Consider the following 27,098-nt stretch of genomic DNA (forward strand, 5'->3'; position numbering starts at 1 on the left):
CAATTGCGTATTTTAACCAATCAAGAATAATTTACTGTGTCGATGATGCTTTACTTACAACTAAGGACATTATTGTTAAGTTACACAACTTTTCAGAATTCTGTTTAAAATCCCATCAACACCACATGCGCTACTGGTTTTTAGAATTTTTATAATCTATTAATTTCATTGAAGGATGTTAGTGCTACTTCTAGTAAATTAAAGTTTTGTGGAATGTCATTTTTAATATATTCCCTTGCTTCTCCAACTAAACCATTTAATCCTTTTTTGCTGCTACATTTAGGAAGTGATTGTTAAGAATACTCGCACCATGTGAATTATAAGCCACAACATTATCATTTAGTTTAATTATTATGGTATCTTATACACCGTGTGTCTGTCCTGTCTCCCGTTTCTCTTAATATCTGCATCACTTATTTCTGTCAGGATGTACATACTTCTAAACATTTTAATGATATTTCTTAAAATACTGCAGTATTTTTTGGAGTTTGCAAATAATGCCGGATGTTGGCTTACTCTGCCTTTATATAAATTTTCTTCTTTGTCTTACATGAGATTTTAACTCCTTTCGTTATCCATGGCTTTCTTTGTTGTTTTTTTTAACACATCTTAAACTATTGTATCCTGATCTCATTAGTAAACCTCACTGTTCTGTATAAACCTGCCTCAGATCTATAAGGTGACATGTAATTCGTTTGACTGTGTGCATCAGGTAGCCCATTAACAACTGGATACGCATTAATTGCTTTTGAGCCTGAGCTGTGTCTGCAAAACTTTTGTCAGTCAGTGTCTTACTATCTTGCTGCACACGACTTGGAAAACTGTCTACTGAAATTGGATTTAAACACCCAAATAATTGTTCTAGCTCATTTTCCTGTCCGTATCTTTTTAAAAAATCTACACTGAAATTTACACAAGGCACAAACTATTTCTTCTTGTCTGACGGGTAGCTAAATAATGCATCTAGATTTCTCATAAATAGCTAAAACCTTCCAAAAGGGAATATGTAAACTGTTACAATCATCAGAGAAGTATTCTGCCACAGCATATCATAAGCACGTACTTCTAGATTCTGATCTATACAAAAACTGCTTGTGTCAAGATTTTGAACTTTGTGGCCAGGCTAGGTAACTTCTAGAGGTGGTAGTACGGACCAAAACAAGAAAGAAATGTTTAGTGAACCTGGTCTCTAAATTGCTTAACTATGAGCACTCACTCATATTCCATACTGTGGAACACATCTCTTCTACTGCAATCCCTTTCGTTTAAATATTTTTGGAGGAGGTAGTATGGTCCAAAACAAGAAAAAGAGTCCAGTAAACATGGGCTCTAGAATTCATACCTAAACAGCTATGGACACATTCCCACTTGAGAATATGTGTTTCACAGACTCGAAGATGAACAAGTGCTCATAGCTCATAACTCTTTAGAGTCCATGTTTACTGGACTTTTTTCCTTGTTTTAGTTCATAATACCTCCTCCCAAAATATGGAAAGCTGCATCCTTTTTCTTTCAAGCTGCATAACGGTTACTAAGGCCTGCAACCTTATTACTTTATAGAGTCTGTAGTGCTACTCACAGACCTCTTAGACAACACCCATGGCCACCACGACAAAGTAAAATTATGTTATGCAGTTGGGAGCCACGGGCACTGTTGCCTGTGCAGCATCACGTGGAGGAAAGGCTGTGTGGATTTCTATTGTTTGCTCTTCGACGTTATATTTTATTTGCTTTCACTTACTTTGTAATAAAAATACATGAATCTCGAAGCAGTATATTATAAATTTATGGTATAACTTAAGAAGAAAATAAAAAGGAAACTGGAAAGAGTAACTATGCACCACCGGGAAAAAAATCTGTTTCTTCAGTGTTTCGTGTAGTGTATTTTCCGTTACATTATATGTTATGTGTTGTTGCGTCAGTGCCTGCATCTAACGCATTTGAAAAGGAAGTCTTCCGGGGAACCGATTTCTCCGCATTTCCACCAATTATTTGCTGAAATCATCAAGCGCTGAAAGTGTGTGGGATAAGGGCTGCGTCCAGACACAAAATGAACCATTCTTCGATCGAGGTTGATATGGCGCTTCCCTACCAGCTCCCGGATATTCGGGAAAAATGAATAGACTGCACAGCCCTTATCACTTTTGATAAGTGCCCATACGCCAAACATAGAAATCAAATAGCCTGCTGTAGATGAGATTTGTTTCGCGGTATCGAAGATGAAGAAGTGGTGATAGCTTTTAAGGTCTGCGTTTTAGAGCCCATGGTCACTAAGACATTTTTGCTTCTAGTATCGTGTACTTCCGTCTCAATGGGTTTACGTCATTAAATATGATACATCCTGTCGGTACGAGAGCCGTCCTATCAAACTTTCCTGGGGCGCTCCTGATGATACCCTTCTCTGCTGAACACCCGCCGTCCAGGACAACGTACTGGGTTCTATTACTTAAGAAGTCTTCGAGCCACTCATATCCCACTAAATATATTTACGTATAAGATTTAGAAGGCGTGATCCTTATAATACGAACTGCGATTAACAGCCGTGTATCGCTTTCCACCACGTGAAGGACATATGAAAATTACTAAGGGTTCTTTGCAAAGTTGGTAAGAGACGCGATGGTCTTCTCGCCTGGCTGCGTACTCATTTTGTTCGCCTCATCGTAGGAATTGGAAGGCTGAGTGCTATATGCGCAGACTAAGTTGACACTCGGCGTGGTGGCTGATGGGAGCGACTGTAAGTAGGAAGTGCAGTGTCAATCGCCCTTATCAGTCACTGCACCGGTATCAATTCAGTTTGCGCATGTAGTCCTCCGTCCGCTGAGAACTGTTGCCCAGCAACCGACGCATTCGTACAAGACTTTACCATCTTTGTAGGGTCGCTGGGCGCCCCGGCGCCTCCCAACACCTTCTGACGTCAGCAGCCGAGGCGCGCTACGGCGCCATCTGTTCGCTCCTTTTGGCTAGACGAGCCTCAGATGAGCAGCGAGGCAGGTAGAGTAGCTACAACACGTCTGGCACCAGTCTCGTTTTGACGTAAGAGACGTAACCGAATCACATTGCCCCCACAATTGGAGGACTGCATCGAAAGCAAGTGTGCGTAACAGGACCTCTAACGCTCTTAAGGGGACCACACCCTGCCTATCTAACCCATGTTAATTTAGGCAAGTATTTGACCCGTTTTTGAAAAAACTATTTGGTACAGGACCTTAATATTTTTACTGTATGTTACATGATGCTAATAGAGTCAACTGTACTAAAATCTACTTTATACATTTCATAGTTTTTAAGAAAAAATTTTTAGATGTATTAACAAAAAATATTAAGTTTTTTCCTCAAAAAATATTTTTTGTGAACTTCCTAATGGGGAAATATTAATGAATGCAGTACCAGAGGTGGCTTTTTATGTTATGCAGAGTCTCTGAAAATTTCATTCATTTATCTATGATAGTTTCTGATATATTGGGGCATATGCACTGAAAATTTTAGTTTGCAGGAAAATGACTTTAAAGAAAAAACTTTTGAAATTTGTTACTTATAGTTAATTAGAACTGTTCTGCTGCATATGATGGCCCTTCTTTGGCCTCTAACAGGTGTTCCAGCTTCTTTTTTACCTTTCTGGATGTTTGTGTTGCTTTCTTGGCCATATTAGATGCAGACCTGTCTGCATCGGCTATCCCATTTTATCGCAATGTTGCAGCCCAGTGATCATATTTTCACCAGGATTAATTCCCAGCTTTTTCAGTACCCCACACCCTCCAATATTACCACAAATGAATATAATAACAGCATCACGAACTCCTAGTTTCATTGTATGCATTCCTACAAATACAGTTTTAGGAAGGCGGTTCCCATTTATGCTGTTGAAATATTCATTTGGGTTCTGTGTCTGCCCATGCAGACATTACCTTAGAAGGCCAGGATGAGACAAGTCTCTGAAAATAGGCTTAATTGCTGTAATACAGCAGCAGGAAGAGAAATCTGGTGAGAATAAGATTCTCCAGTTGCCTGAGCCCTATTGTATTTGATCCACGAATTTTCTCCTGATGGACACTCCATGTCATGGCTTATCATCAGTAGAGGACTTATGGAAGAATATGGCCCAAACATTTCTCTCCATTGCCTCCAGATTTGCTTTATTTCTCCTAATTGCCTGGCCGTAGTATACCTGCAAGTTTTCTATAACAACTACTCGCGATCGCACTTGAAACAAAACTAACCGCGTGTTTGAAAGCGTGTTGTTAACAAACAGCAGAAACAAAAGAATACCGACCGTTGCATTCCAAGGATAGCCAACAACTCAGGAGTTAAAAAAATTCCTAACGTGCAATGTAGGGGATATAAAGATCTAAAATATATGCAGAAAGGTGGGTGGCAGAAAAGTGGGCGTGGCACATAAACACAAGTGGTAGGAAAATGCTCTGTAAATGCTCGAAAAAAAATTTTTTCAGCAAAATCCTTTTGAGAGTACTTAAATAAAACCTTAATCTATCGAAATATGATGAAAACCGAAAATCGATTTTTTCAATCTGAACCACGGTGTGGCCCCCCTTAACATATATAAATGATTTATCAGATACGGTCAGCTACGCTATAAAGGTTTTCGCTTTCGATGCTGTGACGTACAACAGAATCTCGTCAATGGACGATCATAATGAAATGCAGAAAGAGTTGGACAAAACTTCCACTTGGTGTAAGTATGGCAGCTCTCTATGAGTTTGGATAAAGGAAAGGGAAATCCTGGGTAATTTCCAAGAATGATTGACTATCGAAGTCACTGGGTCCAAACGATACATATCGAACGTGCGATCGTAAATTGATCATGCGACTCCGCTGGTGGGCATTGTGATCAATCATTTGTGATCATCATTTTTATCTGTTTCCCGTTGTCCCCGTAGTTGATCTAAATTACATACCTCCGCGAATTATTTGTGAGTTGCTAGCAAAACCCAGACGATTTAGATCGTTAGTGAGTGGAATGTCTAGTGTTCTTGATGTTTCTTCGGAGGATTCTCCTACAAGGAAAAATCTAATTCCATGTTTATCCAGCGTAGAAAATTGTTTGACTTTTTGTCGCAAATATGGAGTACTACCGGACGAGGAAAGAAGGTACTGTGTAGACTGTAGTGGTGCGAAGTGTGTAAAACTTCGTAAGAACAGTTTCGATGCTGAAATACCGTTACAATTTCGTTGCGGAAAGTGCGGAAAACGAACGAGTTTCAGGAAGAATACATGGTTCCACTCTTCCAAATTATCCATCCAGACCACCGTAATGGACATTAACATGATGACAACACCGACGACGAGTAAGGTAAGTCGTCTCCTTTGCAATTACAAGTATTTTTGTAACGCTTTTCTTTTGTATTTGCTGTAGTGACCACCGTAAACATACTTATAACGCCCGCCACCATAATTTCATGATCGATGTACAATGGCACGTTCGATATGTATCGTTTGGTCGCCGCGACTTCGATAGGCAATCATTCCTGGAAATTACCTAAATCCTGTATAAACGCGATATAATCTCACTGCAAGGTGGCTATCAAAACGTAGCGGTGAAGAGACAGTTTTATTTCGGGCTTGTTCACGGGTCGGCAGACAGAAGTGTCACATGGCTGTCACCCCTGTAACAAACGCGCATCTACTCGTACGTTTATATCCACAGATTCGACAACAGTGACGAAACAGTCATGGTGACATAAATCACTCATACTCGCTATCCCTTTCTGTGCACCGTTACATTAAGGTTATATTGTATCAGAAATGGCTCTGAGCACTATGGGACTTAACATCTGAGGTCATCAGTCCCCTAGACTTAGAACTTCTTAAACCTAACTAACCTAAGGACATCGCAGACATCCATGCCCGAGACAGGATTCGAACCTGCGACCGTAGCAGTCGCGCGGTTTCGAACTGAAGCGCCTAGAACCGCTCGGCTACCGTGGCCGGCTATATTCTATCGATTGTAATCTCATCGTTTATAGAGACACCAATTTTTAATCTTTGATTTTTATTAGAAACAGAATTCTGTTTTTTGCTGTACGCGTGAAATTTATTTATTAGTAGCATCACGAAATATAAAGGCAGTTACTCGCCCTGATTCCGACGATCATTTGGAGAGTACTGGGAGTGGAAATCCTTTAGTTCCTCGCGTTCGTTTCACCGTTGTGAAACTGGCGGACGAACTGAGGGATCCAGTGAGTGTTATTAATCTATCCAGAAAGAACAACGTCATTGCTGATTATTGAACATGTAAGCGAAGCCAGCAAATGTGACAACGAAAAAGCTGTCTGTAGCGACAGACTGATCTGTACCGTACCCCAGGTTATGTTAGACGCAACAGTTAGCTTTTAAAAAGCCAAGTAAACTACATGTGCTGAGAGACTCGCCTGACACGTAGCCCGAGCTCTACGTTAGGTGGAATGTGAAAATTCCTTCGTGAGTTGTCGAAGGAAACGAATGCCAACGCGAAAGTACTATTGCCGTAATACAGTGCTCTGGTTGAGCTGTAGTGTATGTTGAGGTATATGTTGGTCTTTGGAATAACTTAATTGTATTTCTTATTTCTGATATTGCCGAAAATCTGGACGGTGTGGTTCAGTTACGATTCAATAGAAGAAAATGCCAGCTGACGTTATTTACGAATGATTTTACTGTCAGTGGCGTGCTGACGATGGATGATATTCAGATTCTTGGTAGTGACGCTTATTTGGTTATTAATTCGGAATATGTCTCATTTTTTTATGCCAGACAGATTTCGTTATTTCCGAATATTTATTCGCGAAGCAAATAATGTTCCCGTGAATCTTATTGGCTATCTATATGTGACTCATCGTGGGAGCTATAATTATTGCCTGGATACTATATCGTGGTACCCGGAGTGGCGTTTTGATCTATGGTTGCTGCAATTACCGGTAGAGGCCGGGCCTGTGCCCCCCGCTTTTACTGCACTGCCAGTCATTGTCGAATGCCATATAACAGCAGATTTCGGATATATTTTTTATTTCTTTAGCTTTGTGGAGAGTATTTTCTGAACAGTATTTCTTAATCTGGAAGTTTACGTCGTTTCCAAAGAATAGTGATAGTTGTCGGTTATGATTTGATTTAGTGTTCAACAGTTCATCTACGGTATTTGTAAATGCGTATTGAAATCTTCCTTTGATATACCGGTAACGCAAATGTATTTTTGAATAGTTTCAATTTTTACGAGAAAAATCCAGTTCGTGCTGTATTTTCTGACGTCCATGTACTGCGCCAGTGTGTATTTTTTCTACAATACTCGATTCCTCTTTCGTACTAATAATTATTTTCGTATTTCATTTATTGCAGTATTCGTAATTCGAAGTATCTGTTTCGCGATGCGGTAAATTTTGCTACCCAAAAATGTTTCTCTTTATTTCTTTCTCCAAATCGATTCTGATATGACGTCACAGTTGACGTATTATTTACGACGTTTGTCGCTTGTTTCCTATGTCACTGATCAAAGTCGACTATTCGCATCGAACATCCTCTTTATTCGTGAACATCTTGAGCACGTCGTATTATATAGGTACTTACGGGTAAAAATAAGAAACGATATGAAGTGGGTGTTGACGTAAAATCAGTATTAGGTAAGGCGCATGAAAGACTTAGATTTCCTGCGAGGGTCCTGAGAAAGTGCAGCGCACCGGCGAAGTAAATGACACGCAAGACTCCAGACTGATCAATCCTATAATACCAGTAAACCTCCGATTCTTTAAAGAATCGAACTTCCAACAATATAACGGCTTCAAATGAGTTAAATGTTTGATAGTGAACAGGCAAGTAAGCAAAAGTTTAGAAAAGTCTTGAAAATATGTTTAAAAGTCTGTTGGAAAAAGCGAAGTGCTCTCATCATCAAACGCTGGATGAGTATACTGTGGATCATTTGCGCTCCGTTTTAAGCAAAAGCTAGTTTTGTACGCACTTCAATGACCGTAACATCGTATCTCCTGAACGATACAATTTTGTAGGTACATTCAGTGGTATATGTAGATACTATCTACAGAGTCAAGTAGTTGTTGCTTTCGTAACGTGCGTTTTACTGCCATCGCCGCATCTCGTACCACTGTTGCCAAATGCCTCGATTTCGCCAATGTTCCTCATCCTCTTCATCGCTCCTTGGATGCCACTTAGCCACATTTTCTTTCCGTTGTCTTCCTTTTCTTTCTGCTCGAGGAGGTTGCCATGAAAGTGCCATCTGTCTTCTTCCATTCTTTCGAAATGCCCTAAAAGTTCAGGCTGTCTTTCTTCTGCTCTGTCCGTAATACTATAAAGTGTCCGCGTCCTTCTTCTAATTTCCTTATTTCTTACGCGATAAGGTTGGGAAATTCCAAATGTTGTTCTCAGGTAATCCACTTCTAAAGTTCTCTTTTACCTCTTTCTGTGAATACCCAGCACTCAGTCACGTAACCTCTCATTGGTTCCACGATGTATTTTTACAGTCGCATTATAGTCTTTAAACTAATTTTTGAGGACCAAGAGTATGCAGTAAAGAAATAATTAATTAAAACGCCATGCCTGATGCAGAAGTTCTATCGCACGAACAGCTTAAGTGCAGCAAGAGCTAAACTTTTTCCTTTCATCAGTGTGTGTGTGGGGTAGGGGAGGGGGGGGGGGGGGTTCGGCGACGAAGATTCCTAAAGGTTTGAAATTATGTGCAACGTTTGTTGCAACTCTCATTCTCAGATACTGAACGAATAAAGTCTGGGTGTTTGTACGCGGAGAGCTAAACTTCCTCAAGACAAACACAAAGCTTCTAACTGTAATACTTGTCTTACTGTGTTCAGCATGTAACATAAGATTAGATTTTTTAATGAATGGCTTACGACAGCAACTGAACTTTTTGAATTCGTTGATAAATTGTATGAAATACTGAAAATGTCTTTTAACCCTCTGCAACTGGTATCGGATGCTATGAACCGCTTGGTAACATGCAGTTTCATTGTTTCAATTTGAAACACCTAAATATCTCGAAAACGACACATCTCGCAAAAACAATTTCAGGGGTAAAGTTAATATTAGTGAAGGGGACATATGTCTGTGCTACAACTGGCGACCACCCAACCACCCCTCCTGTGTAGCCAGGGTCAACTTCCCATTTTCAAATGGGGCCCCGCTTTTTTTATTGCATATGCGGATTCTGTGTTAAAAAATGAGTACGGCTTACTCAAAAACATAGTTTAGAACGCTGTAATCGACAACTATTAAATGTGCCTGCTTTTGCAATTAAGAACCGACATATTTGATTCTAAGTTTAACTTACGACGTAAATGTAAACCTTCGTGTTCTAACGATTGATACTGATGTTCAAACGTTACTTGAGAGTAGAAAATGTGATTCTACAGCACAAATAATATGACTAGACATTGACATTTTCTCACAAAGAAGCTACTAGTACAGTAACATAGTTTCCTGTTCCCTACGGGGTTGATTCAGGTGAGTCCCCAAACCATCGTAATGCTTGATTTCGGTGGAATACAAACCACAACCATTGTAAAAAGGTAAAACGTCCTGAAGTGATAGTGACAGGCGTACTTGCCGTGGGTACTCACCCTAAAGGTGAGAGGCGAGGGAACTCACCGAAATTAGGATCCCGATGGGAATAGAAAACTATTACATCCACGTCGCTGTTCCTGGATCACACTAAACGTAGTTTCTAACCAGACATTGAAATGAGTGAACATATTGTATTGCACAATCACATTTGCAACACTCAAATAACGTTTGAACAGTAGTATTAACCGTTAGAACAGAAGATTTACAGTTACGTCATAAATGAAATGTGGAATCTTAGTTGCAAAAACAGGCACACTTGATATTTCTCTATTACAGCGCCGTCTGCGACGAAAGAGGATCAATGGCTTCAGTGAACCGTGCGTATTTTCGGCGTAGAATCCGAATATGCAATTAAAATGAGATGCTTCATTTGAAAATACAAAATTGACCCTGCCAACGCACGAGGGGTTGTTGGGAAGTTTCCAGTTGTAGCACGACAGATCTTACCTTTATCAATATTAACGTTGTACCAGACGTGTTAACAGACATGGAACGAATTCAGAGACGCGCTGTTAGGATCGTAACAGGGCCGTGCAGCCCACACTGAAGTGTTAACAGAAATGTTCGGGAAACTTAAGTGCGAATTCTCGGCAGAAAGACCACGTAATTCTCCTGAAATCGTCTTTAATGGCTTCAGAGAATGTGTACTCGAAGAAGACTGTATGAAAATTATGCTTTTAGCATAGTATACTCGTGTATACCCTGTTCGAGTCCTAATTTCTCTCGTATTATCTTCGTGGTCATTACACGAAACGTACGTTGGCGGCAGCAGAATCGTTCCGCAGTCAGCCTCAAATGCCGGTTCCCTAAATTTCCTCAGTAGTGCCTCGCTATGGGAACGTCGCCGTCTTGTACGACATGGAGTTGAGGAGATATGGCATCAAATACTGAGATGAGTGAACATCTGCCGCGTTGTGCATGAATTTTTATTGCCTTTTTTACTACTAACTCTATTCGCAACTCATTTCGCAGGCAGTATCTACATATGACGCAGAATGAACCTACAAAAATACATTGTGCAGCAGACAGTTTAGAAGATACGACATCATAAACTGCGTGAAAATGAAACTGCATGGCGAAATTCACTAGAGGTAGAAGTGAAATATGTGTACAAGTACGTGTGAAACATGTTAAATACACGTGAAAAATATTTGACATGTGCAAATGCTCGCAAAGCCATGGGTAAAAAGTTCATCTGAAATTCCTGGAACGATATCAACCAAATTTGGTACACACGATCTGGAAAGAAATAGTGTAGAGGTAAGAACCACCAGCCTCGTGTCGCGGTGGGGTGATACCGTGGAGGTAGAATGGGGGGAGGGGTGGAGATGGGCAGACAGAGGGGAGACAGGAGGAGATGGACAAAGATAAGGGGGAGAAGGAGATGTATAGAGAGAGGGGGATGAGGAGATGAACAGAGAGAATGGGAGCAGGAAGTGGATAGAGAAAGGGGAGAGGTGGAGAGGAGAGAGGAGCAGATGGACAGAGAGAGGTGGAGGAGGAGATGGACAGATAGTGAGGTTGCAGCGAGGGTTGGAGGAAATGGAGAGAGAGGAGGAGGGTGGAGCACATGGGCAGAGAAAGGGGGAAGAGGAAGGAACAGCTGGACTAATAGAAGACTGGAATATATATATACTTCGGCTGTTGTTGATGTAGTGGTCTTCAGTCCAGAGACTGGTTTGATGCAGCTCTCCATGCTATTCTATCCTGTGCAAGCTTCTTCATCTCCCAGTACCTACAGCAACCTACATCCTTCTGAATCTGTATAGTGTATTCATCACTTGGTCTCCCTCTACGATTTTCACACTCCACGCTGCCCTCCAATACTAAATTGGTGATCCCTTGCTGCCTCAGAACATGTCCTACCAACCGATCCCTTCTTATAGTCAAGTTGTGCCACAAACTCCTCTTCTCCCCAATTCTATTCAATACCTCATCATTAGTTATGTGATCTACCCATCTAATCTTCAGTATTCTTCTGTACCACCATATTTCGAAAGCTTCTATTCTCTTCTTGTCCAAACTATTTATCGTCCATGTTTCACTTCCATACATGGCTACACACCATACAAATACTTTCAGAAACGACTTCCTGACACTTAAACCTGTACTCGATGTTAACAAATTTCTCTTCTTCAGAAACGCTTTCCTTGCCATTTCCATTCTACATTTTATATTCTGTCTACTTCGACCATCATCAGTTATTTTGGTCCCCAAATAGCAAAACTCTTTTACTACTTTGAGCGCCTTATTTCCTAATCTATTACAATCAGCATCACCCGACTTAATCCGACTACATTCCATCATCCTCATTTTGCTTTTGTTAATGTTCATCTTATATCCTCCTTTCAAGACACAGTCCATTCCGATCAACTGCTCTTCCAGGTCATTACAATGTCATCGGCGAACCTCAAAGTTTTTATTTCTTCTCCGTGGATTTTAATTTCTACTCCGAATTTTTCTTTTGTTTCTTTTACTGCTTGCTCAATGTACAGATTGAATAACATCGGGGAGAGGCTACAACCCTGTCTCACTCCCTTCCCAACCACTGCTTCCCTTTCATGTCCCTCGACTCTTATAACTGTCATCTGGTTTCTGTACAAATTGTAAATAGCCTTTCGCTCCCTGTATTTTACCTCTGCCACCTTCAGAATTTGAAAGAGAGTATTCCAGTCAACATTGTCAAAAGCTCTCTGTAAGTCTACAAATGCTAGAAATGTAGGTTTGCCTTTCCTTAATCTATCTTCTAAGATAAGTCATAGGGTCAGTAGTGCCTCACGTGTTGCAACATTTCTACGGAATCAAACCTGATCTTCCCCGAGGTCGGCTTCTAACAGTTTTTCCATTCGTCTGTAAAGAATTCGTGTTAGTATTTTGCAGCCGTGACTTATTAAACTGATAGTTCGGTAATTTTTTACATCTGTTAACACCTGCTTTCTTTGGGATTGGAATTAATATATTCTTCTCGAAGTCTGAGGGTATTTCGCCTGTCTCATACATCGTGCTCACCAGATGGTAGAGTTTTGTCAGGGCTGGCTCTCCCAAGGTTATCAGTAGTTCTAATGGACTGTTGTCTACTCCCGGGGCCTTGTTTCGGCTTACCTCGGTATTTTTTTTTTATAAATAACTGTTTAATCATGAGTAACACTGCAGGCTTGAGCTAGTTTACAATCTTTATAGACTAGATAGAAGATACTGAAAATATATACTTCAGGCTTCGTTTTCTTTTTTTTCAAACATCACTCTTCTATACTCTGGCAGCCCCTTAAGCGGTTTATCCGCTCCTAGTAATTGAGTGTTTGGTGTATTTTATTTTGCACCTAAAGAAGGTTACTTCTCTGCCAGCCTTCGTATTTCGTGTTTCAGTAAAGAGATGGAGTCATTTATTAGCTCTCTCCTTCTCCCACTGTCTTTCTCTCTCATTTCTTTTCCTTCCCGGGCAATGTGCTGCTGTTTGTGTTATGAAGTAAAAACATGCCTGGCTTTGTGTGTTACAGAGAATATGTCGCCCGAGCCGGACCAGGCGGTGCCCGCGGACGTCGGCGAAGTGAGCGCCAGCGCCAGCGGCAGAGCGGAGGCGGCGTGTGCCGGCGCGGACGCAGAAGCTGATGCTGACGCCTACCTGCGCCTGCTCATGCGGGAGGGCGTCGACGTACCGGCGCACACGCAGGTACAGCCACTTCGCCCCCAACCTCCACTACTCCAGTCCCCTCCTAGGCCATTTCTAGGAAGGACCTTCTTACACCGAAAATTCGAATGCCGGACATTTGCCACGCCGGACATTTGCCACACTTGCCCCCTTCGCCAGGTAGCTTGAGTAGCGATCCCTCAGGTAAGGGACGCCCTTCCTCGTACTATTTCTGTTCGCTTTCAAACCGCCGTCTCCACATCTTACTTGATACAACCAGTACGTAAGGGACCTTCTTCTTCGACAACTTGGCCAAATAAAGGTTTTTTTTCCGAAATCGAAATCTTTATAACTTTTGGGAAACGAAAGCAATACCGACGATAATGTCAGTATGTAATTAGTTCTGCCAAGTATAAATATAGATCCCTCTGTCTGTACGGTAGCTTCCTTTCACGCTTACTGATTGCGATAGAAACGGTCCATCGCCATGGGAGCAACAAGAAAGGAACGATGTAAAGAGAATGCGAATGTACGCTAATCATTTCTTTTTGATCATTGCATTTGTGCCTACTTTAATTACTACAACTGCATGCACAAAAGACAATAAGGAAAGGAGAAATGGGTATGTGAATGTGTGAAAAGAAGAACGACATACTCCATATTAATTTACTCTCTAAATTGTGATACCCCTTGCGGCGAAACATTAGTTAATATAGTGTAGCGGGACAATGTTCAAAACATGACTGAAAATACGTTCTCTAAATAGAGATAAGAACATCTATGATTGACATGTCATCTAAAGTCGACGTACAATTTTAAAATGTTAGAAATAAGGAAATGAAATAATACAGAATGCTATGCTTCTAACGTACGTTGTTGTTCTACATTGTTTAGGTCTGGTATTTACAGGGTCACAGAGAAAGCATCCTAGGTTTGGGAGGGAAAAACCGTTATTGTAATGACCAGCACTACAATAGAAACAAGAAGCACATCGTAAGGAAAAATAATGTAATGTGTGTTTCAGCTCACAAGCGACATTGAAGCAGATAGTTCCTGTGACTTAGTATGGGCAGAGTATATATTTGACAATCGGAATAAGTTAATAACTGGCTCCTCTTACCGACCCCCGGTCTCAGATGAAACAGTTGCTGAAAAGTTCAAACAAAACTTGAGTCTCACCACAAGTAGGTACCCTACTCATACAATTACTGTTGGCAGTGGCTTCAATCTACCTTTCAGACCCTATTGTAGATAGAAAACAACTTCCGTAATTATTCTAAATGCTTTTTTAAAAATTATTTTGAACAATTAGTTCACGAGGCCATTCAAACTGTAAATGGTTACGAAAACACACTTGACCTCTTAGCTACAAATAATCCTGAGCATCACGATGGATACAGGGATTAGTGAACACACAATCGTAGGGAGACTCAATTCTGTAACAAAGAAACTCACCAAAACTAAACGCGAAATATATCTATTTATAAAAGCAACTAAAAAATCGGTTGACGCCTTTCTAAGAGACAGTCTCCAATCCTTCCAAACTATGTAAGTGAAGACCATATGTGGCTTAAGTTCAAAGAAATAGTATCAACAGCACTCGAGAGATTCATACCAAATAAATTAATAGGAGACGGAACTGATCCCCCATGGTACACAAAACACGACAGAAAGCTGCTGCAGGAGCACTGAAAAAGGCAAGTATAATTTAGACGAACGTAAAATCTCCAAGATTGGCGAAGTTTTACTTAGGCTTGAAATTTGGTGCAGATTTCAATGCGAGATGCATTTAATAGTTTCCAAAACAAAACTGTCTCTAGAAATGTGTCGGAAAATCGAAAGGGATTCTGGTTGTATGTTAAGTAAACCAGCGGAAAGGCTCAGTAAGTGATGAGGAGGAGGAGGGGGAGACAAGGGACCCAACTGTTCGGAGCAGGTAAAATCGTGGCAAATGTCCGGCGTGGCAAATGTCCGGCGTGGCAAATGTCCGGCGTGGCAAATGTCCGCACACCGAAAATTCAAACAACTTCCCCTTCACGAAAAAGTCATAGAGAAGTAGTACTTCCTGAAAAAATGGATAATTTATAGACACATAATGATTACGAACTATCGGCTAATTTAAAAAAAATTAAGTTCTCATAATCACTGAATACAGAAAGGCGATGTTGCCATCATCTGAAAGACCAAAGTTTGAGGATTAGTTGCTGACATTAACTTGCCTACGAAGGATAATCGCAAAGTTCCAGTTATCATCTCGAAATAGTAAAGTACGCAATTAAATTTTTGTTTGTTTGTTGGTAAGGGAAAGTGTTGTACCTTGGAACACGTTTGACAAATGGATCAAATGCCGCAGAGCACTATGGGACTTAACATCTGAGGTCACCAGTCCCTTAGAACTTAGAACTACGTAAACCTAACTAACCTAAGGACATCACCTACATCAATGCCCGTGGCAAGATTCGAACCTGCGACCGTAGCAGTCGCGTGGTTCCAGACTGAAGCGCTTAGAACCGCTCGGCCGCACCGGCAGGCTCTGAAATTTAAAAAATTACTCCAGAAAATAAATGTTTTCCAAAGCCGAAAAAGTATTCCAAAGTACAAGATAGTCTTCGTATACCCAGGAACAAATATTATATTCTATATACATAAAAAAAACCTTTTGAATCAACCCGGTTCCCACAACTCCTGAAGATAGACGTTGACTCCGGATATTATATCACAGACACAGTCCCTTTGTCTGTTGATAGATGTCACTAAACCCGCCCAAAGGTGTAAACAACTATGTATGAGTAGCGCCTATTATACGGAGGGAGTCTGACAGCCGATCAGTTCCACTCATTCCACCAGGATGGAGGTACACGGCTCGTGTTGTCCGTAGTTCAACCACGCCTAGACAGTCAATACCACGGTTCGATCGCGTCCGCATTGTCACTTTGTGCCAGAAAGCGCTCGCAACAAGGGAAGTGTCCAGGCGTCTCGGAATGAATCAAAGCGATGTTGATCGGACGTGGACGATATACAGAAAGACAGCAACTGTCGATGACATGCCTCGCTCAGGCCGCTCAAGGGCTACTACTGCGGTGGATAACCGTTACCTTCGGATTATGGCTCGAAGGAACACTGGCAGCAACGCCACCACGTTGAATAATGCTTTTCGTGCAGCCACAGGACGTCGTGTTACTACTCAAGCCGTGCTCAATAGGCTGTATGATGCGCAACTTCACTCCCGACGTCCATGGCGAGGTCCAGCTTTTCAACCGCGACACCATGCAGCGCGGTACAGATGGGGCCAACAACATGCCACATGGACCGCTCTGGATTGGCATCACTTTCTCTTCACCGATGAGTGTCCCATATGCCTTCAACCAGACAATCGTCGGAAACGTGTTTGGAGGAAACCCGCTCAGGCTGAACGCAGGTGGAGGTTCCCCGCTGTTTTGGGGTGGCATTATGTGGGGCCAACTTACGCCACTGGTGGTCATGGAAGGCGACGTAACAGCTATAGGATACGTGAATGCCATCCTCTGACCGATAGTGCAACCATATCGGCAGTATACTGGAGAGGCATTCGTCTTCGTAGGTGAAAATTCGCGCCCCCATCACGCACATCTTGTGGATGACTTCCTTCAGGATAACGACATCGCTCGAATAGAGTGGCCGACATGTTCTCCAGACATGAATCCTATCGAACATGCCTGGGATAGATTGCGAAGGGCTGTTTATGGATGACGTGACCACCAACCACTCTGGTGGATCTACGCCGAATCGCCGTTGAGGAGTGAGACAATGGACCAATAGTGCCTTGAAGAACTTGTGGATAGTATGCCAGACGAATACAGGCATGTATCAACGCAAGAGGACGTGCTACTGGGTATTAGAGGTACTGGTGTGTACAGTAGTCTGGACCACCACCTCTGAAGGTCTCGCTGTTTGGTGGTACAACATGCAATATGTGGTTTTCATGAGTAATAAAATGGGCGGAAATGATGTTTATGTTGATCTCTCTTCCAGTTCTCTACACAGGTTCCGGAACTCTCGGAACCGTGGTGATGCAAAACTTATTGTGATGTGTGTAATTTTAAAGAATTGCAATCGAGAAAATCTCGCCAGTACTGTATTTAATAGTCTACGTATTAATTACTTAATGAAATCAAGTTAAGTGCAAGTATTGTCAGAAATCAGTTACAAGTTATGTACATTTTGAAATAGAAGATACTGGAAACTAAGACAAATTTCCTATAACAAGATAGTTTAAATTGTTGAGTCTTTAAAGAAAATCAATTTATTTGCAATTCTCACATGTTTCCTGAATGTATGAAGTATGGTTAGACCGTCCCCAAATTATATAGGCCTTATTAGTTTTATAAATATGTACTATTTTACTCGCCATAAAATTTTGTTACTTAAGAATTAACTGTATCTTCGAAATAGCTTTAATATGCGAGGTTATTTAGAACGATGGAGCAAACTTAACTTTCATTTCACGGCGTATAAGTGGGACATGAACAGTCTACATACTTTCGTTTTGTAAACTACTAGTTGCGTAAACGGCCGCTAGGGCGGTGATAGCTGCATAAACAGCCACTAGGGCCCTCGCACCAATCGGCAATTGTGGGTAAGATGGCTACGATGTAGCAGAAGGTTTTCTGCATTCTTGAGTTCGCAAAATCCCCGTACAACATTGCAGCCTGAGAGAGACTTGATGAAGCTAAACTTGTTCTGCACCGTATCATAGACAAAAGTTTATGGATCAATTTTTTTTCTCTGGAAAGCACTGTAAGTGGAATAACGCACCTGGATGTGTTGGACTAATTGCTTTTTCCTGAATTTACCGAAGATTCGTAAGAGTTCATTTTCCAACAGGATGGAGCTCTGTCCCATTGGCATCGTCATGTTCGAGGTCTTTTAAATCAATGCCTTCCTTGTAGCTGCATGGTCTCAAGGGGAATAAAGACCTGACTCTACACTACTGGTCACGAGATCTCCTGCTCTCACATCCTGTGACTTTTTCTTGTCTGGTTATTTACATCGTGCCTCTACCAACACCTCTACCCGACCTGCGAAACTGTGTCACTGCTGAGGTGAGCTCTGTAACACAAGACCAGCTTCTTAGCGTGTCGAACGAGTTTGGCTACCGCTTAGATGTTTGCTCTGCGTCGAAGGGAGGACCAATTGAACATTTGTAACTTGTGTTAAAAAGATTTAATACTTAATCCTTTCATTGGTATGCAGACTGTTTATATACAATTTATACTTCATGAAATACAAATCAAGTTAATAGGGTCCATTTTTGAGTAATTTGTTTATCGCACAACATTTAAAGCTTGTAGAACTCAACATATTTAGAAATGTTACAGAAAATATGACCTCGTGCCTCAGAACAACAAACACTGTAGAAAATAGCGGAAATTTCTTATAGCGGTCTCCAGTGCGCATTCCTTCATGTGACTATAAAATCGGTCACTAGATTAAAACACCGACCAGGAAGTATCGTGTGGTACTAGATAAACTATTCCCCAGGCACAACACTCTCCCCTATATGTCTCCAGTCCTGGTACATAATGAAATCCTTGCGCAGTTCAAGGTGACGAAACAAAATGGTTCAGCCATTGGTAAAGAGGAGCAGCATATGGCACTAATTCGTTTTTTTGATTTGAAGAGGAGCAACAGCGCAATAATCCGTGTAGTATTGGTGAAAGTATGCAGAAACATTATATCATCATACACAGTCCAGTCACATAAATTCGACCACCGCATATGTTCGACGTCAACGTGCAATAATCACTCACAGGCGACAGGTAGCACCACTAGCAGTGGAGGGTGCATAAGGTGTGTCTGTGAGGGGAGGCGGAAAACAATGCCATTGTCGTTTTGCGGAAAAGCAGCGATCTATCTCACGCCCAAAAGGGCGTAATCATTGGCTTTCGTTCCAAGGGTGGAAGCATTTCCCAAATGGCTAAGTTTCGAAGCAGTTCGCGCGGTGTCGCACTTACTGTATGTCGTGAACAGCAAAATGGCGCTATCCAAAACCGGCGCTGAGGCAACTGCGGTGCACTGTGGTACACCACGGACCATAGAGGAAAGGGGTGAACGAAGGCTGTGGAGATGTTTGTGGGTGAATAGAAGCGCAGGCGTTGGGTAACTGACCGCCCAGATGAACCAAAGGGCTATCAATAGTGTCTCCTCATACAGCAATCAGCAAATATTGCTGTGCATGAGCCTCCACAGCAGGTGGGTGGTTTTGCACCCCTGCTGACTGCTGTTCATTCATGACGACGGCCGGCCGCTATGGCCGAGCGGTTCTAGGCGCTTCAGTCTGGAACCGCGCGACCGCTACGGTCGCAGGTTCGAATCCTGCCTTGGGCATGGATGTGTGTGATGTCCTCAGGTTAGTTAGGTTTAAGTAGTTCTAAGTTCTAGGGGACTGATGATCTCAGATGTTAAGTCCCATAGTGCTCAGAGCCATTTGAACCATTCATGACGATGATTAGAATTTTCCAAGCCAATACTGCGACTGGACATCCACTGAGTGGCGACAGGTAACGATTTGAGTTGAATCACTTTTTATGCTCCATCGGACAGATGGCCATTGGTGAGTAAAGCCTTGCAACAATCGTCAGAAGAGTCTGGGCAGGAGGCGGGAGCATTATGGTCTGGGGAATGTTTTCGTGGCATTCCCTGAGCGATTTCGTCATTGAGGAAGGCACAATGTATCAACGCAAGTATGCATCTATGCTTGGTGTTCATGTCCGTCCCCACATGCAGTTCTTTTTTTTCCCTCGAGATGATGGCATCTACCAGCAGGACAATGCAACATGTAGCGCAGATCACAGTGTATGTGTTTGGTTCGAAGAGCACCGGGATGAGTTGACTGCACTCCCCTGGCCACCTAACTCCCCAGATTTAAGCTCAATCGAGAATCCGTGGGCCACCTCTATCGGGCTGCCCGCACTGTGGATCCTAAACCAAGGAACCTCGCATAGCTGGCCATGGCACTGGAGCCAAATGGTTCCACATCCCTTTGGTATCTTCCACAATCTCACTGAAACACTTCGTGCTAATCAACACTGATCAGATAGTTATTCATGCTTTTGATAGGTGCTTACATTAACGTTAGTGGACCGTGTAGGAGATATTGTCGAGGTGATGCAGATGCTTCCTCAGAGGTCAAACACGTCTTGAACATCAAAGAATAAAGTGATAAATGACGTCTCTGGGAATCACAGTCGATCCTATAGGAGAAAATCTGAAGATGACAACAGTCGCTGCCCACTGAGCTCTGCGACTGCTCACACCAATTAATAAAAAGAAAAAAAAACGAAAACCGCTAAATAACGCAATTAATAACGCACTTTGTAACCTCCCAACAGTTAAATTCTTTCCGTAACCTTGGAATAAAAATGTGACTCATATAATTAAAACCTTTCAGTAATTAACTGACTGTGAATCTAAACTGGTAAATCTAGATGTCAGCAATGCTGCGTCACGGCCCTGAAAATCCATTCTGAATAAACTGAAGATTCTTACCTCAATGATGTCGCCGGATAACGCGTATATATCAGCTCCTATAAGAAATTTTTTTGGCACAGCCCAGTGCAATGCTGGCCACTAGATTTTGTTATGTATGAAAAACAACTGATATTAGTGACGATAATTGGCATGACTATGGATAGGAGAAATTAGTAAAAACTTTAAATTCAGATAAATGACTGTCAGAAGTTACCTTTATAAGAAAGATTATTATTGAAAAATTATTGAAAATTATTTACATGTGACTTTGATGTAACAATAGTACAAAATGAGTTGTTGCAAATTACATATCCGCGCGGCAATAAATAACAATTTTTGCTTTTACCTTATACTATATTGCTCAGGCACTGCCATCGTTCTCCACGACCGGTCTTTGTAATTCCATACAGGACACAAGTGCTCTCTGTGAGCTATACAACTAGACAACTGCTCTCTACGAGCCACCCGACCCATCCGACCGACTGCGAGCTACTACTACTACTGCTGCTGCTGACAGTGCTCTCTGGTCTGCGATTCTATAATAGCATAAATATCGCAGGCAGCGCGTCTGCAATCCATCGAAGTTACATCTGCTTGAGTGCACCAGCAATAAATTCCTTAGTCATGGACCTCTTACAACTTCTAAAATAGACTGCCAAATCAATTTAAATTACAAGTGACACATGAAAATATGCATATAACAAAACCAATGATTGTCAACTTAATAAGTACTTTTTCATTTCAGTTCTATACAGTGCTGAAAAACTAAACTACTCCCCAACTGGCCATGAAGACCCAACGGTACCGACCGGCCACCGTGCTATCCTCAGCCTACAGGCGTCACTGGATGCGGATATGGAGGGGCATGTAGTCCCCACACCGCTCTCCCGGTCATATGTCAGTTTCCGAGACCGGAGCCGCTACTTCTCAATCAAGTAGCTCCTCAGTTTGCCTCACAAGGGTGAGCGCACCCCGCTTGCCAACAGCGCTCGGCAGACCGGATGGTCACCCATTCAAGCCCAGCCCGACAGCGCTTAACTTCTGTGATCTGACGGGAACCGGTGTCACCACTGCGGCAAGGCCGTTGGCGGCAGTGCTGAAAGCTATGTGTAATTTTTCTGTGAGCTGAATTCAGTGGCTGACTGTGAGAAAGCAATGGCCACACGAGTAGTATATAAAATGGGACGTAAAACCGTTTCTTGCTAAAAGGCAGAGTCCGTGCAGTTTATGAACTGAGCAACGGACACTGTTTGGTATAGTGCTAGTGCTCGGCACCCCAGTGACGGCCGCACCAGGGGGCAGGGGGCCTAACTTGGCAAGCTATAAAGTTATACTCCAAGAAGCAGTGAAAAGAGCACTTTCTAAAAAGATAGGGATCTGCAAAGGGATGGGAAAACATGAGAGACTCACAAAGAGAGGAATTTGCTGGATTCAAAGGAGGTTATCAGTAACTGACATATACGCTTTGTAAGGGTGTTCAGAACTGGCTCACCAAAATTATTTCTGAAGCGGAGATGAGAGTTCACGAGTGTCTGTACAGCTGATATCATTCGCTGAAACGTGAAACCAGCCTCATACTGGGAGAGAATTTCTGCTTTTTGCCCCACTTTAAGGGAATGTGTGTGATTGGTTATCACGGCACATTCCTTAAGAGGAGGCAGGAGACAACACTTTAGCTGATGGTCGTTTTGAGACTGACTCAGAGCCGATCGCAGATACTGGGGCCGGACATGTAACTTTCAGCTACCATTATGGCATCTGAGTTTAAGAACGATAGTAAGCATGAGTAGCATTTTTGCACGATGTTGTGAAGTGGATTCAAAGTCATTTCTTTCGAGTTAGTCTGCTTTTCTGAATTAATTCGCATACACAGCTAGTTGAACTTAATCCTGACTTAGGCAAGAGAACAGACTCTCATACATTCTTCTCTGGTTCTTTCCTTTAACTGTTAGCCAATTTCCTTTAACTGTTAGCCAATAGGTCGTACACGTGGACCTATTTAATTGTACCTCACTTCTATCACTTCCTTCGCTAATCCACACATATGTGTCAAGGTATTGTCTTATGTGTTTAATAATCCATTTGAATCATTCTGCACTTAGTAATTATTTGTCGTATGTACACAGTGTTTGTAGTCAAGTCATCGTTTAGCAAAAACTGAACGTTACTGTGACATTTGGTTTCATTCCATAGTTAGATGAAACGCTTTCTCATTGTATTTCTGTAAGCTATCTTTAATTGGACCACCCCTGTTTAAATTCAGATATTCAATAGTATCCGTTGTGTGACATGTCTTAACACTGCACATGATGTTATGTGGAAAAATCCATTCACAGTATAAGACATAGGGTTCAGATCTTGATAGCATCGAAGGGGTATTCTTAAAGCTCAACTGTAGTCTCATAAGTAAATGGTCATTATATTATCATAATAATAATAATAATAATAATAATAATAATAATAATAATAATAATAATAATAATTGATAGTGACAGGGCCAAATATCTCAGGAAATAAGCATCAAACGAAAAAACTACAAAGAACGAAACTCGTCTGAAGGGGGAAAACAGATGGCGCTATGGTTAGCCCGCTAAATGGCGCTGCCATAGGTCAAAAGGATATCCACTACGTTTTTTTAAAAATAGGAACCCCCATTTTTATTACATATTTGTGTAGTACGTAAAGAAATATGAATGTTTTAGTTGGACCACTTTTTTCGCTTTGTGATAGATGGCGCTGTAATAGTCACAAACGGGTAAGTACGTGGTATCACGAAACATTCCGCCAGTGCGGACGGTATTTGCTTCGTGATACATTACCTGTGTTAAAATGGACCTTTTACCAATTGCGGAAAAAGTCGATATCGTGTTGATGTATGGCTATTGTGATCAAAATGCCCAACGGGCGTGTGCTATGTATGCTGCTCGGTATCCTGGACTACATCATCCGATCGCCGGATAGTTACGTTATTTAAGGAAATAGGAAGTGTTCAGCCACATGTTAAACGTCAACCACGACCTGCAACAAATGATGATGCCCAAGTAGGTGTTTTAGCTGCTGTCGCGGCTAATCCACACATCAGTAGCAGACGAATTGCGCGAGAATCGGGAATCTCAAAATCGTCGGCGTTGAGAATGCTACATCAACATCGAATGCACCCGTACCATATTTCTATGCACCAGGAATTGTATGGCGACGACTTTGAACGTCATGTACAGTTCTGCCACTGGACACAAGAGACATTACGGGACGATGACAGATTTTTTGCACGCGTTCTATTTAGCGACGAAGCGTCATTCACCAACAGCGGTAACGTAAACCGGCATAATAATGCACTATTGGGCAACGGAAAATCCACAATGGCTGCGACAAGTGAAACATCAGCGACCTTCGCGGGTTAATGTGTGGTGCGGCATTATGGGAAGAAGGATAATTGCCCCCACTTTTTATCGATGGCAATCTAAATGATGCAATGTATGCTGATGTCCTACGTAATGTTCTACCGATGTTACTACAAGATGTTTCACTGCAAGACACAATGGCGATGTACTTCCAACATGATGGATGTCTGGCACATAGCTCGCGAGCGGCTGAAGCGGTATTGAATAGCATATTTGATGACAGGTGGATTGGTCGTCGAAGCACCAGACCATGGCCCGCACGTTCACCGGGTCTGACGTCCCCGGATTTCTTCCTGTGGGGAAATTTGAAGGATATTTGCTATCGTGATCCACCGACAACGACTGATAACATGCGTCAGTGCATTGTCAATGCATGTGCGAACATTATGGAAGGCGAACTACTCGCTGTTGAGAGGAATGTCATTACGCTTATTGCCAAATGCATTGAGGTTGACAGACAACATTTTGAGCATTTATTGCATTAATGTGGTATTTACAGGTAATGACGCTGTAACAGCATGCGTTCATGTACAAAGGTACATGTTTCACATTGGAACAACCGAAATAAAATGTTCAAACGTACCTACGTTCTGTATTTTAATTTAAAAAACCTACCTGTTACCAACTGTTCGTCTAAAATTGTGAGCCATATGTTTGTGACTATTACAGCGCCATCTATCACAAAGCGAAAAAGTGGTCCAACTAAAACATTCATATTTCTTTACGTACTACACGAATATGTAATAAAAATCGGGGTTCCTATTTTAAAAAACGCAGTTGATATCTGTTTGACCTATGGCAGCGCCGACTAGCGGGCCAATCATAGCGCCATCTGGTTTCCCCCTTCAAGCTAGACAAGTATCGTTCTTTGTAGTTTTTTCGTTTGACTCTTATTTCGTGAGATATTTGGCCTGGTCACGATCAATGGACCACCTTGTTCACATACTAATGAATATGTGGAATTTAAGAAATGTCTGTCTTATTAACGTTCAGCAATTTTCTCATAATGTCCTTGTAGAATACAAGTAGTGACACCAAACAGAAATGTGTGGCTACAGTGCAGGAGGAATTAATTGGAAGAAGTAGTTGACTGTTCAGAGGAAGAGCGAGAAACAACAGGGTAAGATCACTAGGTAGGATGGAAAGAAAAAAACAGTAATAGGAAGGTAAAAGAAAAGAACAGATTACAGATTATAATGTGACCGACATAAAGTCGTTGTTGAACAGAAAGAAAAAAGCTGGGATAATGTGAGAGAAAGCTACGCCGATGGTAACAAATAAAGCTTTAATCTACTATTGAACGTACATTTGAACTTAGAATATGTGCAAGAATTCTGCAGCAAACCGACGTCAAGGAGACTGGTCAGTAGTTTTCTGCGGCAGTTCTTTTCCCCTTCTTATATACGAAACCCCTGAGCTTTTCCCCAGCCACTTGGGACTTTGTACTGGGCGAAAGTTTCGCAGTAAATGCAAGTCAGGTAAGGAGTCAGTGCTGAATAGTACTCTCTGTTAAAAACCTACATGGGATGGGGCGGGAAACAGCTGGGACAGGGATGGGGCATATGACATGGGTGGTGACCTGGACAGTCCTTGACTCATGGCACCAACGTACACTTTGTTGAGCTGTTCCGGCGTCATGATCGACCACACCTTGATGAAACTGTGAGTCGAATCAATGTGGGGTTAGGGATGGCTCTGAGGACATCCAACTCTGCTCATGTTTCTGTGGTGCCTGTCGGGACTATCAACAGATGGGGTTCCACTAGGCATGACCTACACCTAAACAGGACTGAGAAGGGAATATTGATACAACTGATTCATGAAAGTGTAGGGGGTGGATATCGGGCCACACATGGTCAAATACCTGATGTCATAGGTAGGAAAAGTAGGTCTTTTTAGGATAAATCCAGACAACAGGTTCCCCTGTCTAAAGAGTATCTTCAGCAGTTCAAAAAATACTGAAACAATCACTCACAAAACAGATTTTAACAGTTCAAATATCACATATACCAGATGTCACAAAGAAAAACAAACCATTGGAAAGAGTAACATGGGGCATTTCACGGACTTAACAATCCTCCATCAAAACATGCAATCAATAAAAAATAAAATACAACTATTAGAAGTTGAGCTCCCATCTTTGAATTGCACAGTAGTTTGTATTACTGAGCACGAGTGTAGAGACACAGAAATACAACATGTAATATTATCATTGTATTAAAAGGCAAACTCTTACTGCAGAACTACTTCAAAGGGTGGAGGAGGATCATCCATTTATATCACAAAAGGAACACAGTTCAAATCACGACATGACCACAGTACAGTAAGTGAAGACAAACACTTTGAAATATCAGCTATTGAATTAACAGGGCTTGATATCACCAAGAAATTAATCATTTTGTGTGCGTATAGATCTCCCAGTGGTAATGTGGACACTTTTTCAATAAATTAACGGAAGCTCTAGATAAAGTATCAAGTACAAAGGTCAACATAATTCTGTGTGGGGACATTAACATCAACACTAATATCATAAATTAATCCACCTGCAACTTCATAAACATCTTTAAGAGTTTTGGCATTTCCCTATTGGTCAATAATGCGACAAGGGTTACTACAACGACTGCATCAGTAATTGACCATGTGGCCACAAATATGGCCAGGGAAAAATGTGTTGTAGCTGTAAAAGATCTCGGGCTATCAGACGATCTCTGTCAAATAACAACAGCAAAATCAGGCATCCAATCATTCCCTAAACTACAAGCCTACAAACGACATCTATCAGAAATCAAAATAAAAGATTTTTCAGAAGAACTAGAAAAACAAAGCTGGGATGAAGTGTATAAGGAAACCAATGTGAATATGAAATTCTCTAAATTCTCCACATTGTTAAAATTGAACTTTGAAAAGGCATTTTCAAAAGTATGCATGTCTGTATCAACATCTCACAAAAACAGATGGATAGCAGCTGGTATTAAGAAGTCCTTCCA

General features: G+C 41.6%; 1 protein-coding gene across 1 annotated transcript in view; it reads left to right on the top strand.

Annotated features, from left to right (window-relative positions):
• The window catches only part of LOC124622033, a 248,164-nt gene that overhangs the window by 151,049 nt on the left and 70,017 nt on the right, over nucleotides 1-27,098 (top strand). Inside the window, exon 2 of the mRNA XM_047147590.1 lies at nucleotides 13,071-13,243. Within this exon, the coding sequence (XP_047003546.1) occupies nucleotides 13,076-13,243 (168 nt within the window). The 5' untranslated portion in view covers nucleotides 13,071-13,075. The remainder of the gene's footprint in view (nucleotides 1-13,070; nucleotides 13,244-27,098) is intronic.

The sequence above is a fragment of the Schistocerca americana genome, chromosome 7 (genome assembly GCF_021461395.2).
Source record: "Schistocerca americana isolate TAMUIC-IGC-003095 chromosome 7, iqSchAmer2.1, whole genome shotgun sequence".
In the NCBI taxonomy this organism is placed as follows: Eukaryota; Metazoa; Arthropoda; class Insecta; order Orthoptera; family Acrididae; genus Schistocerca; species Schistocerca americana.